Source organism: Oratosquilla oratoria, chromosome 2 (genome assembly GCF_046742065.1).
Source record: "Oratosquilla oratoria isolate Oo_2021 chromosome 2, ASM4674206v1, whole genome shotgun sequence".
Lineage (NCBI taxonomy): Eukaryota > Metazoa > Arthropoda > Malacostraca > Stomatopoda > Squillidae > Oratosquilla > Oratosquilla oratoria.
In genome coordinates, this window is record NC_134778.1 from 12,723,922 (window position 1) to 12,738,921 (window position 15,000).

Below are 15,000 nucleotides of genomic sequence, written 5' to 3' on the forward strand. Positions count from 1 at the left end.
GTGAACGTGTGAACGGGGGTATTTGGTTGTCGAACACGTTGGTTAAACCCCAAATACCCCGTTCACACATCACTTTAAACACGTGTCTGTCGAACCGCGTTCGACGAACCGTTAGACATTGTAAATCCCCTCTTAAGCAAAACAGGTCTGACCTTTGTGTGTGGTAAACCCGTTTACCATTTAACCCGCTAAAGACCAAAGAGTTTAGACCAGTGGTCCCCAAGCTATAACAACGCCCCTTTCTGGCTCCCAGCAGACCCGAAAGTAACATTACGAGAATGTTACTTGCGTTTTGGTAACGAGGGAGTGAAGGAGACTAGATTGAGGTTGGTGGCTTTATCCTGGTTTTAGGTGCGAGTGTCGACCTAGGCTGGGTCGGCGGGCAGGGCTCCGAACACCAAAGTGGCCGCAGAGTGACCTGAGTCGCGACCCGCTTGTGGCAAGTACAGAATAGGACTGGGCTGGACACCCAAACCTAGCGTCCTCATATACACGTCATGCGTACGCTAAAGAAGCACACGACCCATCCCGACCGAAACATGGCTCGGCAGGGCCTAGGTTGTGCTTTCATGAGGATGTATATGCATGTAGTACAGGAGTAATATAGACTTAACCTACACAGATATAATACAAGCCCAAAGGCCAGCTATTTCTACACAACATATAAATTTCCTGTCCCTTCCATTTCTGCAGCGGCGATGCTATGAGCTAAAATACCGCGTCGCCCATATCAAAATGCTAGGACAGTGCCCCTCACAGAGGACTTTGTAGCGTGGAACTGAATGAACCATGCCCTTGGTCCAACTTCTCCAATGGCAGGGTTCGAGCCGTCATCCCCTCGACCTTCGCCGCAAGTAACGACGCCCTAACCCGTTCGGCTAGCTAGCTTTCTATTGATATGAAATTATCATTATTATGTATTTAATTTTCTATATACATCTTAATAGAAAACGGGTTGGGGTGACTGATAGAATGTAAAGGCAGGTACTTGTTTTTGAAATGATTGTATTATTCTTATAAAACAATGAATTTTGAGCAGATGACTTGAGCCCCCCCCCCCCCCCGCGCTTGTATCTTCCTTATGCCTCCCTGGCGCGTCCCCTAGTTTGGAAACCACTGGTTTATATGCTAATCAACGACGGCCTTAACCGATGTGTCACTTTGATAAAACTACAGTTACACCAGTCAACGGAATGGTTGGATTCCAACGATTCATTTGGGATTTTCGTCCAAGGTTGGAATGCAACCATAGCTTCAATTTACGGACACACTCCAACCTTGGACGGATTCCAACTGAATCGTTGGTATCCAACCATTCCGTTGACTAGTGTAACCATAGCTTAAATCTATGGCCACACTCTAACCTTTGACGAAATCCAACCGAATCGTTGGAATCCAACAATTTCGTTGACTAGTGTAACCGTAGCTTAAGGTGCTACGTGGCTGCAATTGGAATTATAGAGTCGAAGGATTATGGACCCAGGAATCATGTTCGATCATCCTTGTTGTCTTGAAACGTGGCAGTCGATATGAAAGGCTGTTATTAAATTATCTATGCTTTGATGTCAGTAATCGAAATGGAATAGATACTTCATGTTTTATGAAATGTATGGATATGTATATATATATATATATATATATATATATATATATATATATATATATATATATATAAGTGAATTTAGGGAGCAGGTTTTCTTGGATACATTTTTCTGTGGGGGGGAAGGAAGAACACAATATCACCAAATGAAACCATAGTGAATTTGGAAATGAAAACAAATACATTACTATATTAGGCGAAACGTCGTAAGTAGTGTATTTCTTTTCGTTTCCAAATTCACTATAGTTTCATTTGCTGATATTGTGTTCTCCCTTCCTCACAAAGAAAAGAAAACAGCGAGAAGGACAGAAAGTTTAAGGAAGAAGATATCCAATGCTGAGTATGTTGTATTATCTAATAGAAAATATATGTATAAATATATATATATATATATATATATATATATATATATATATATATATATATATATATGTGTGTGTGTGTGTGTGTGTGTGTGTATTTTTTCATACATTCGTATGTGTGTGCTTTTGTTTGTTTATGTGTGTATATCCGGTCGACGGGGACACACACACACACACACACACACACACACACACACACACACACACACACACACACACACACACACACACACACACACAAAGAGAGAGAGAGAGAGAGAGAGGGGGGGTGGGAAGAACTTGAAGGGTGACCATTTGGTACTTACTTAAGCGTCCAAAAGATGTCGAAGCACATGACGTTGAGCCAGAAGAAGGCAGCCAGGAAACAGAAGTGCAGGATCACCCCTGAGCAAATAATGATAATAATAATAATAATAATAATAATAATGATAATAATAATAATAATAATAATAATGATGATAATGATAATAGTAATAATAATAATAATAAAGATAAATAAATAAAATAGACTAAAATAGAATAGAAAAATGAGTAGATAAATAGAAATGAAAAATAAAATACAAAATTGATAGAAAGATAGAATTAGATGGAATAAAGAAAAAGTGCATGATGAAAACTGGAATAATATTAATGAATAGATAAATGTGAGTAGAAATAAATTAAAAGTTAACTTAGTATAAAACAGAAAATAGAATTATAATGAAATGAGAATGAAAGTAATTTATATGAGCATAAGAGGAAACATTGACATACACCGCGTAGTTCGTGAGATGATATCGCATAGATCACAGAATTTCTAAGATTGAATAAATGATTGAATAATTTTTTTTTAGAAAGTTTGAGCAATAAAATGATAAATGAATAAATGATAAGTTAATGGAATTGTTGATAATAATATTTTCAATGAGGTCGATCCTGGTATTGAATCAATTACTCCCGTTGGCCTAAAAAATAAAAATGAAAAATAAACAAATAAAAAAGTTAAATGAATAAATAGATAAATGAAATTGTTAATGATAATATTTTCAGACAGGTCTATCCTGGTATTGAATAAATCCCATCGGCCTAAAAAAAAAAAAAAAAAAAAAAAAAAAAAAAAAAAAAAAAAAAAAAAAAAAAAAAAAAAAAAAAAAAAAAAAGCGGCTTGCAGCAACTGACATAGGTTTTTCACTTCCCACTTTGCGTGAGTGGGATGGTGAGTTCGAGTATATCGAAAATTGCTCAAGTATGACACCAGCAAGCAAACCCGACCTAAATACAACAAAAACAAAATCAGGAACTGACCGTTAGCGATGCACAGGTTCATGGACAAGGACTTGATGCCGAGCTGGGTGACGATGAGGGTGACGTAGGCAACGAGAAGCGCCGAGACGTGCGACACGAGGCATTTCCCGTGGATCCTTTCCCGCAGGTCCGGGAGCGAGATGTAGACGGCCAGAGTCACGAAGAGGAAGAGACATGAGATGATCATGGCGATCGGGTAGATCGTGGTCGACGTGACGTCACATCCCGTCACCGCCGCCACCGGGTGCTCGTGGAAGCAGAAGAGGGCCAGAGGCTCGACCGTCGTGCCGTTGGTCGTCTTGTGGTCCATGCAGTACCTGGTGGCTGGAAAAGACCGATTCACCGCCGGCAGGAAGATGGACCCGTTCTGAAGGAGAGTATACCGATCCACCTCGCTCTGCGTCGGTTGGAGTTCGTAGAAGTCCCGACACAGAGGGAACCCTTCCACCAGGTTGTACTTCGGAGGGTCCTCCCCCTCGCCGACGCCCTCGAAGGTCGGCCTCCACTCGACCTCCTCCTCCTCCAAGTCGGCGCAGGAGATCCCTCTGAAGATTTTGTTCTTGGGGCAGCACTTGCGAACGCAGGGACCCCCCGCGCATAAGGTATCGTGCTCCTTGAGGCGGTCCCGGTAGCAGAAGAGAACCTCGTACTCCTCCTCGGCCTTTTGGCTCAAGCAGTAGGACTCGAAGGGGAGGAGGAGGTCGAGGGAGTTCTGGTATAGTTGCGTGCCGTTGGACGAATAGATGAGGTGGGTCCTGACCGAATCGAGGGCCTTCGTCATCATCGTCTCCTGCGAGTCGCACTCGACGGGGACATCGGCCAAATCGACGACGACGTCAATTCGGAGGGTCTCGACGCCGAGGAGGACCTGTGGCGTGAAGGTGGTGTCCTTGTGCTCGTGGTCCTCGCAGGAGTAACTCCCCGCCCCCTCCTCCTCCTTCAGGATGTGCGTCTGCCCCTGAGGACAACACCGTGGCACTCGGGGCATCGGGAGGCACACCTGGACCTCCCACCCGAACCTACTGGCATCCTCGAGGACGTGCTCGAGACAGTAGTCCTCGAGGCCGAACGCGAGGTGGAGATGGGGGATGTAGACCTCTCCCGTGAGTAAGAGGTAGAAGTCCTGGTCCTTGGGGACTGTGTAGTGGACCTTAGTCGAGGGGCACTGAAGCGGTGCCACAGTCACGTTGCCCCAGTCCTTGGTGTCAAGGCCCATGATTTTCCCATCGGCGTAGCTGACGCCCTCCCAAGTGTCAGCCTCTTGACACCCGCTGCCATCACTCGTCACCGCCTGACTGGCGCCGCAACGGCACTTGCGGATGGCGGACTCCGCTGCCGCATTCCGGAAGACTTCATCGTGGAGGACGTAGTCGTGGTGGTCATCCTCGTAGTAGGGATAGGCGACGTCCTCCTCGGCCAAGGCCGGGTACTCGAAGTCTTTTTCCTGTGCCTCGCACGAAGGGAGCCGGGTCGTCACAGCTAAGAGAAGGAGAGCTCCGACCCCAACAGCCAAGAGGTCGACAGGGCTTTTTACATTCGAGGCTCCGCCCATGTTGCCATCGATGTCAACATATTAAACTATCTTCTTCCCCCCCTCCTCCTCCTCCTTCTCCTCCTCCTTCTCCTCCTTCTCCTCCTCCTCCTCCTCCTCCTCCTCCTCCTTCTTCTTCTTCGTCTTTTACTTGTTTATTTTATTGTTATTCTTCCGTTGTCCTTCTTCGTGACTGATCACTCTGTGAGGGCTCGTTGAAGTTCAAGACGCAACGTCATCGGTTTCTAGATGTGGGACCGGGAACTAGTCGACGTCCAGTCTAGGAGTAATCTTCTGCAAGAAAATAGAAACGTTTAGGTGTACTCGGTCGGCAGAATACGTGAAATTAGAAAACGTTTCAATTAAGTCAAAACGTTTGCGTAGGAAACGTTTGGCTTGGCTTCAGGTGGATTGGTAAATACGTTTGAATTGGTACCACGAAAAATTAATAAATAAAATTAATAGAATGAATAGATAAGTAGAAATGAAAAATAAACCAAAAGAAATTCTAAAATAAGACGAAATTAAATCAGAATAAGACAAAATAAAATAAGATTAAAACAAAATAAGAACATTTTATGCATCAACGCAGTAGTTTCCAAAGAGCTGTGCCATGTATATATATATATATATATATATATATATATATATATATATATATATAGAGAGAGAGAGAGAGAGAGAGAGAGAGAGAGAGATAGACATTGGGACAAATTATGGAGAAGGTGGAGGGGGAAACACGGGTCATATATATATATATATATATATATATATATATATATATATATATATATATACTCAAGCACAAATGTGTGTATGTGTGTGTACAAGTATGTGTTTACTATTTCATCGTATTAACCAGCGCTTCTATCTTTGGGGGACCATAATGCACCAAAGAGGTAGGTAGAAGAGGCGTGTAGAGGCGGTCAAGGATAGAGACACAAGATAGGAAACAGAACGGAGGGACTGAAGAAGTAGCAGCAACGTATATATATATATATATATATATATGTATTATATATATATATTATGTATATATATATATATATATATTATGTATATATATATATATATATAATTTATATATATATATATATTTAGTTGATAGTTATAGAACAGTGCTGTATTACTCTGGTCCTTAGGGGCGTCACTAAAATATTCTAACATGTTGACTGCATACAACATATGTAGTGTGTGTGTGCAGGCCAACACACTGGCTCTCTCTATCTCTATCTCTATCTCTCATCACTTCATTTAAGATAAAGAAAATTTTCAACAAGGCAAGTATATTACAAAACGACTCCTCATACAAGTTAGACAAGCATACAAGGCAAATACATCCTCAGGGGAAAAAAAAGATGTAACATTGACATTCCCTGCGAACCTATGTCACACATATGGTACGGGCCCATCATCAGCATCATCATCCTACGAAACGATCAGGAATTCTCCTCCTTCCTCACCCGCTCACCCTCACCCTGCAAGCTTCTGTGCGTTCGAGTTCGAGAGAAAAAACAAATTGGTTGATCCGGATCATGACTACCGTGTTTGGACTCGTAAACGATTTGATATTATTCTTATGATCATGTTGTGATAATGAACAGGTTGTTTAAGCTTTTTCCCTCTGGTTTATGTCTTTGGTGATCTGTGCATAGGTCTGTTCAGGTGATTTTATTCAGGAGGCCGAAAGCTCTCCTTCGTAGGGAAAGTGTTGGTTGCATTAACCCCCCCCCCCGCCTCTCTCTCTCTCTATCTATCTATCTATCTATGTCTGTGTATTTACCTAGTTGTATTTTGCGGGAAGGGGAGCTACGCTCGTAGTGCCCCGCCTTTGTATCTCGCAGTGTCTAGTTTGCTCTTAAACTTATGAATGGTTTCTGCACACACTATTTCATTGTCCAGTTTGTTTCAAGTGTCCACCACTCTATGTGGAAAACTGTTTTTCTTCAGATCTCTTCTAAAGCTATGTTTTTTTTCTTTCCATGTCCTCTTGTGCTTCTCCTGTCCCAGTTTAACAAGTACTCTCTATCGAGTATTTCTGTGCCCTTCATGATTCTGTAGATGGTCAGTAGGTCAACTCTCTCTCTTCTTTGCTCCAGAGTCGGTAACTCCAGTTTAGCCAATCTCTCCTCGTATGACAAGTGTGCAAGTACAGGTGCCATTTTTGTGGCTGCTCTCTGGATTCTTTCTATTTTCTTTATATTCTTTTTGGTACTGGGTGACCACAATGTCGCCTCATATTCTAGTCTAGGCCTTATCAGTGTGACCAATATTTTTTTAAATCATTTCTTCGTCCAAATATGTAAATGCCACTTTTATTGCTCTTGGCAAGTTGTAGGATTCTCCGACAATTTTGTTTATCTGTTTATCGTAGGAAGGACAAGTCGTTTGAGATAATTACACCCAAATCTTTTTCGGAACTCTCCTTCTTTACCTCCTTGGTTCCAATTTTATATTGTCCTGATATTCTATTTTTGTTTTTTCCAAACTCCATCATGCTCCACTTGTTAATATTGAAGTCCACTTTCCATTTCTGACTCCAGTTCCATACCTTATTCAGGTCTTCCTGCAGTGATTCGCAATCCTTTTCAGTTTTAACTTTCCTTGGCAGTTTGGCGTCGTCTGCAAAGAAGCTCATGTAACATTTCTCACCATCATCCATGTCATTCACATAAATAGTAAACATCATTGGACCCAATACAGATCCTTGCGGTACTCCACTGATCACCTCTTTCCAGTCTGAATATTTTTCTCTGAGCACTACTCTCATCTTTCTACCGATCAGGAAGTCCTCCATCCATTTTAGTAGGTTCCCTTGTATCCCTCCTATATGTTCCATTTTTTTTTTTTTTTTTTTTTTTTTTTTTTTTTTTTTTTTTTAATGTTTTGTGTGGTACTTTGTCAAAAGCTTTTTGTAAGTCCAGGAAGGCACAATCAGCCCATCTATTCCTTTCTTGCACTATGTCTATTAATCTTGAGTAGAAACATATTAAGTTTGTGGTACATGATCTTTCTTGTCTGAACCCAAATTGTCTTGGGTTTATTATATTGTTGTCTTCCAGGTGTTTTACCCATCTATTCTTGAAGATTTTCTCACAAATTTTGGCTATAGTGCTTGTTAGTGAGACTGGCCTGTAGTTGGTTCTTCCTTGTTTCCTCCTTTATATATTGGTACAATGTTAGCATTTTTCCAGTCTTCTCGTATTTTTCCTTCTTTAAGTGAGCAACTTATTATGTTATGTATTTTGTCCGTTGGTTCTTCTTTGCATTCTTTTAGAATCCAATTCGCAATTCCATCCGGACCATGTGATTTCTTGACGTCAAGGTGTGTGTGTGTGTGTGTGTGTGTGTGTGTGTGTGTGTGTGTGTGTGTGTGTGTGTGTGTGTGTGTCCTCTCTCTCTCTCTCTCTCTCTCTCATCACTTCAGGAATGATAATGATGATGATGATGAGGAGGAGGTAACAGAAGTGGAGGTAGAGGATGAGGAGGAGGAAGAGGAGGAGGAGGAGGAGGAGGAGGGGGAGGCTAAGAGTTGCCCTCTGAAAGTATGAGTGTTAACCAGCGTTTCTCGAACATTTGTTTTTGGTTGTACTTCATTGGTCCCCAATTTATGTCTAACCTAACATTACCTAACCTAACCTGACCTAACCTAACCTAATCTAACCTAACCCAAGTTAACATAGAAAACTAATCTAACCGAGCTGAAGCTAACAAAACCTTATATAATGAAACCAATCTAACTTAACAGAAACTAACCTAACCTAACAAAACCTAATTTAACTTAACTTAGCTAACCTAACGTAACCTATTATACCGAAGGACAGGTTAAAGTCTGTTAGAAATAATTGCCTTTTTAGGGAGACAGTTTTTGAATATATATATATATATATATATATATATATATGTGTGTGTGTGTGTGTGTGTGTGTGTGTGTGTGTGTGTGTGTGTGTGTGTGTGTGTGTGGCAAACGTAGGTCACGTCAGACTGTCCGCTTCATGACGTCACTGTGAGTTACGAGCGGGCCGCTGATTGGCCGACAGGCAAAGGGGACGGGAGGGAAGGGGAGGGGGCAAATGACCCGGATCTAGGTTGCCAGATGGTGATTTTCGACGATAATTAGATATACAAATAAAATAAAGTAAAATAGAATAAAGTGTGTACTCGTGTGAATGTGCAACAGACCCTGATTTCCAAGTTTAATCAATTTATAGATAAGATAATGGAAGATAAAATAAGATTAATCAGTTGTAAAATCAGTGATAATAATATGGAGTTGCCAGTTCGTGTTTTTCACCCTTTTCTTGATGAAAATACAAAATAGAAATATTGACAGAAAAAGATAAATTAGTAATTACCCAATTGAAAAATAAGCAAAAATAGTATATAATAAAAAATAGATAAATAGATAATTGAGTACGTAGTACCAAAAAAGACGACACAAAATAGAAATAGTTGAATAACAAAATGAACAAATAAATATTAATTTCCCACTGCGAAGTAGGAAATACAACGAAACAGAAGATAGACAAAGACAGGAAGAAATAAATAGGCAGATAAATAGTGTTAATAAATGAGGCAAAACTAAATAACAAAAGCCAAACGAATGGGCAACTGAACAAACAAATGAATAAGCACAAAGATGTAGTGTTTAGAGGACAAAAGTAAACTTAGAAATAATAATATTTCTAGGACGTGACAAGTGATAGTGACTTAACCGATTGCTCCACCAAGAGAGATGTAAGTTGAGCACAACATTTCTTATATATTTCTATGCTCGAGTTACACGTACACGAAATTTTGCGTTCACACACACACACACACACACACACACACACACACACACACACACACACACACACACACACACACACACACACACACACACACATATATATATATATATATATATATGTATATATATATATATTATATATATATATATATATACATACATATATATATATATATATAACATTTCAAAGCGACCTCATTTCTTGAACCATCGACAGATTTGGGTTCGTGTGTGTATAAGAGCGGTCTATGTACACGTCCTCAGGTACATACACACACACACACGCACACTGGCAGTGGTGGAGTTCCCGGCCGCCACTACGGCGGTCCGGGTTCAAATCCCGCCCAGGGCTGAAATACTTTCGGTATCGCTGCGCTGCAAGTCGTTACTCCAACTCCCGTGGGCGGGGAGTTGGGTGTGTGCGTGTAAGGTCACAGGATTACCCATAGGTCGGTCATATACGAGCTCTGAGCTCTCTTCCGGGAGGGAAATAGCTGTTGATCACGAGTCCAACACGTGATCAAAGACCATGGTGAAACACACACACACACACACATATAGAATAAGGAGTGGAGAGTAAAGTAGAAGAAATGAAGGAGGAAGAAGAGAAAGTGCTCCAAGTAGAGGAGGAGGAGGAGAAGGAGGAGGAGTAGGAGGTGGAAGAGAAGAAGAAGAAGAAGAAGAAGAGGTGAAATAGTCGGAGGAAATGGACAAAGAAACGTGGGAGGGGAAGAAAGAGGAAGAGGAGATGAAGAAGTAGAGGAAGGAGGAGGGGGAAGAAGAAGAGGAGGAGGGGAGGAAGGAAGAGGAGTAGGAGGAGGGGAAGGAAGAAGAGGAGGGGAGGAAGGAAGAGGAGGAGGGGAGGAAGGAAGAGGGGAATGAAGAAGAGGAGAGGAGGAAGGAAGAAGAGGGGGAAGGAAGAAGAGGAGGAGGGGAGGAAGGAAGAAGAAGAGGAGGAGGGGAGGAAGGAAGAAGAAGAGGAGGGGAAGGAAGAAGAAGAGGGGAGGAGGGAAGAAGAGGAGGGAAGGAAGGAAGAGGAGGAGGAGGGGAGGAAGGAGGAGAAGGAAGAAGAGGAGGAGGGGAGGAAGGAAGAGGAGGAGGAAGGAGGAGGAGGAGGGGAAGGAAGAAGAGGAGGAGGGGACGGAAAAAGAGGAGGAAAGGAAGAAGAGGAGGAGGGGAAGGAGAAAAAGTAGGAGGGGAAGGAAGAGGAGGAGGAAAGGAAGGAAGGGAAGGAAGAAGAGGAGGGGATGAAGGAAAAACCAAACATTTATGACGTCACAAAAATTGTATGACGTCATGGTGCTTTGTGCCTTCCTGCCGATGTTTACCAAATATGATTTTAACGCGAACTTACAGTTTTAATATCTTGTGGGGGGAATTTTGTTTAATTTCCACCCTGGTGTGTGTGTGTATATGATTGACCAAGGTCTTGGATCACGTGTTGGACTCGTGATCGACAGCTATTTCCCTCCCGGATGAGAGCTCAGAGCTCGTGTATGACCGATCTATGGGTAATGCTGTGACCTTACACGCACTCACACACACATACACACACATATTCCCGTCCACGAGAGTTGGAGTAATGACTCGCAGAGCAGCGATACTGAAATGATTTCAGCCCTGGACGAGATTCGAACCCAGACCGCCATAGTGGCAGGCGAGAACTCTAACCACTGCGCCACGAGGTGAGTGTGTGTGTGTGTGTGTGTGTGTGTGTGTGTGTGTGTGTGTGTGTGTGTGTGTGTGTGTGTGTGTGTGTGTGTGTGTGAGGGTTGTGCGTATATGTATATGCATGCGTGTGTATAATTACATAAACACAAAATGTGTCCTTAATACGGTTCTCTCTCTCTGATGGAAAGAAATTTCCAATATTGGGAAGAAAAGTTACAAAATTTGGATAAAATTTCCGAATATCAGAAGCAGTTTCTAATAATGAAGGTTTCCGAATTTCAGAGAGATTCCGAATAGAGAGAGAGAGAGAGAGATAGCTTTGTCATCTGCCTGATCTTACCGCAATGAAAATAATTCTTATTTACAACGACAAAAAAATACTCATTTTATTCTGAATCTCAAAAATGATGCTCATAATAACATACATACATGTACCAAGGCTTTTTTCCTCCTTACAAGAGGGGTAGCCAATCTCAATGATAATAATAATAATAATAATATTAATAATAGTAATAATAATAATAATAATAATAATAATAATATTAATAATAGTAATAATAATAATAATAATAGTGATAATTTTGATTAATTTGGTTTAACGTGACAACCCCCCACCCCCAATATCGGGAGACTAGCACGGTGCCCCTTACAGAGGACCTGGTATCGTGGAATGGAATGAACCATGCCCTTGATTCAACTCGCGGGTGGCAGTGTTCGAACAGCCACACCCTCGACCTTCGCAAAAGTAGCGGCGGCCCAACAACAACAATAATAATAATAGTAATAATAATAATAATGCTGCTGCTGCTGATGATGAATAATGATAGAAGATAATAACAGTGACATTCATTATTATAATTTTCGCTGTTAATGTTTTTATTGATCAAGAGCTTTTCTTCCTCTCCTTGGTGGGATGTGGAGGAATGTGGAGGACCCGGTCGGGGGGCGAGTGGAGGGAGGAGGAGGAGGAGGAGGGTGAAAGTTGGAGGTCAGGCAGCAGTGAAAGTGGTTAAACTTCCAGTTAAGTTAACTTAACCCGTTTAAACCCAAAGATCTCTACGTTTAACTGAATAGATTCGCCGTCGACAGGATTAGAGCGTCGCTACTTGGGGCGGAGGTCGAGGGGATGGCGGTTCGAATCCTGCCACCGGCGAAGTTGAACCAAGGGCATGGTTAATTAAATTCCACGCTACAAAAGTCCCACCCTGCGGCCCCCACTCGTGAAAGGGAAGCCAGGATCGCGACCCATAGCCTCCTTTTAATCCTTCCATACTTTTGACATTTTGTTACGGTTGTCCTCGGACGAATTTATTCATCACAGAACACAAACATACACACACACACACACACACACACACACACACACACACACACACACACACACACACACACAATAGTGTGTGCAAAAAACATACACGAATTTAAGAGCAAACTAGACACTGCGAGATACAAAGGCGGGACACCACGAGCGTAGCTCCCCTTCCCGTAAAATACAACTAGGTAAATACAACTAGGTAAATACACACACACACACACACACACACACACACACACACACACACACACACACACACACACACACACACAGACATATGTATATATATATATATATATATATATATATATATATATATATATATATATATATATATCTTAACAACCACAATACACTTTAATTTTCAGCCATCAAGGCCGATATGCAGAAATTGAAATGTGGCACTGCCAAGGACTCAAACCCCAGCATCCTCATGACAAGTGCGGTAGTGACTTACCAACTAGGCTATCAAGAGAGTTCTTGATAGCCTAGTTGGTAAGTCACTACCGCACTTGTCATGAGGATGCTGGGGCTCGAGTCTTTGGCACTACCACATTTCAATTTCTGCATGTCGGCCTTGATGGCTTAGAATTAAAGTACATTGTGGTTGCTAAAATGTATCTCTAATCACTGGGACCCATTCACTGTTGTACAAATACATACATACATATATATATATATATATATATATATATATATATATATATGTATATATATATATATATATACACATACACACACATACAGTACATATATATTGTTGAAAAAGAAAATCAACGCAACGCTAGATGAAAAAATTATGAATTGATAAATCGTGTATTATAAGGTCATGTGGTTCTTCCAGAACGTCAAGCAAAAATCATGGATTTTGTGAAGAAGGCATTTAAAGGTTACTTTGGAGTCAAACTAGGGGACCAGGATAAGCCATTCGCTCCCCATATCTGCTGCAAAACATGTGTAGAGAACTTACGGGATTGGAGGAACAAGAAAAGGAAGAGTATGCCATTAGGTGCCCCAATGGTGTGGAGGGAAGCGAAAGTTCACGTTACCGGCTGCTACTTTTGCATGACAAATCTAAAAGGCATCAGTCACAAGAACAAGAACTATGTTCAATACCCTGATGTTCCTTCTGCCATAAAGCCAGTCCCACATAGCCCTGATCTTCCTGTTCCTGAGTTAAATGTCACCATGGAATCTAGTTCTGATTCCGAATCTAGTGACATGACTGATACAGTTGAGTGTGGTGTATACAGGCTAGAAGAGTACGACCAACCGGTGCCTTTGACCCAAGCCGAACTCAATGACCTGACACGAGATCTGAACCTTTCCGAGGAGTCTGCCCAACTACAGGGTTCTCCTCTTCGAGAGAAACGTCTACTGGCACTAGGAACAACATTCTATTGTTATCTGGATCGCTAAAGTTGATTTAGAAAATTCTTTACGTTTGATGAAGTATCTTCACTGGCCTACTGTAACACTATTGCTGATCTGATTGAATTACTTGGTCTGAAGTATGATGTTATGGAATAGAGACTTTTCATTGACTCACCTAACAGAAGTCTCAAGGCAGTTCTTCTGAATGACGGAAATAAGTTTTCATCTATCTCTGTTTGGCACTTACTTGAAAATGAAAGAATCCCACAAAAGCATGGAACGTCTGTTGTCTGCTCTGAACTATCAGGAACATAAATGGTTGATCTGTGGAGATCTTAAAGTTGTTGGATTCATCCTAGGACTTCAAGGTGGTTACAAAGTATCCATGCTTCCTGTGCTTATGGGATAGGCGTGCTGATGACCAGCATTATGTCAGACAAGGGTGGCCATCAAGACAAGGATTAAAACCTTGGTCACACAACCTTCTGTCCCACCGTCCGGTTGAACCGAGCAAGTTATTGCTTCCACCCCTCCACATCAAACTCGGTATCATGGAGAACTTTATAAAGGCATTAGACAGGGAAGGTAGGAAATTTGCTTTCCTCCATCAGAAGTTTCAACGAAAAAGGATGAAGAAACTTAAGGCAGGTATATTTGATGGTCTTCAAATAAGGGGACTCATCAAAGACACTAGTTTTGATGATGTACTGAATCCTGCTGAACTCTCTGCCTGGTTGTCCCTTAAGTCAGTCATTACAAACTTCCTTGGCAACCATAGAAGTTCCCAGTATCAGAAGGTGGTTGATGAGTTAATGGAGAATTTCCGCCAACTTGGTGCGCGCATGTCAGGGAAAATGCACTTCCTCCGGCCTCATCTGGATTATTTTCCAGAGAATTGTGGAGACTTCAGTGAAGAACAGGGTGAGCGCTTTCACAAAGATATCGATGTTATGGAGGAGCGCTATCAAGGGCAATGGGATGTCAACTTTCTGGACAACTACTGCTGGCGCCTGAATAGGGATGTGGAGTCTGCTTAGCACAAACGGAAGTCTCTGAAGAGATCATTCATCC

At 41.7% G+C, this 15,000-nt stretch overlaps 1 protein-coding gene across 3 annotated transcripts in view; it reads right to left on the reverse strand.

The window, feature by feature from the left end:
- Positions 1 to 15,000, reverse strand: part of LOC143036967 (uncharacterized) — a 94,782-nt gene that overhangs the window by 55,662 nt on the left and 24,120 nt on the right. For all 3 annotated transcript variants that reach the window (XM_076205053.1, XM_076205036.1, XM_076205045.1), the window contains exons 2-3: positions 3,247 to 5,071; positions 2,268 to 2,346 (exon numbers count right to left, since the gene is read on the reverse strand). In XM_076205053.1, coding sequence (XP_076061168.1) covers positions 2,268 to 2,346; positions 3,247 to 4,798 — 1,631 coding nt within the window. In that variant the 5' untranslated portion in view covers positions 4,799 to 5,071. The remainder of the gene's footprint in view (positions 1 to 2,267; positions 2,347 to 3,246; positions 5,072 to 15,000) is intronic.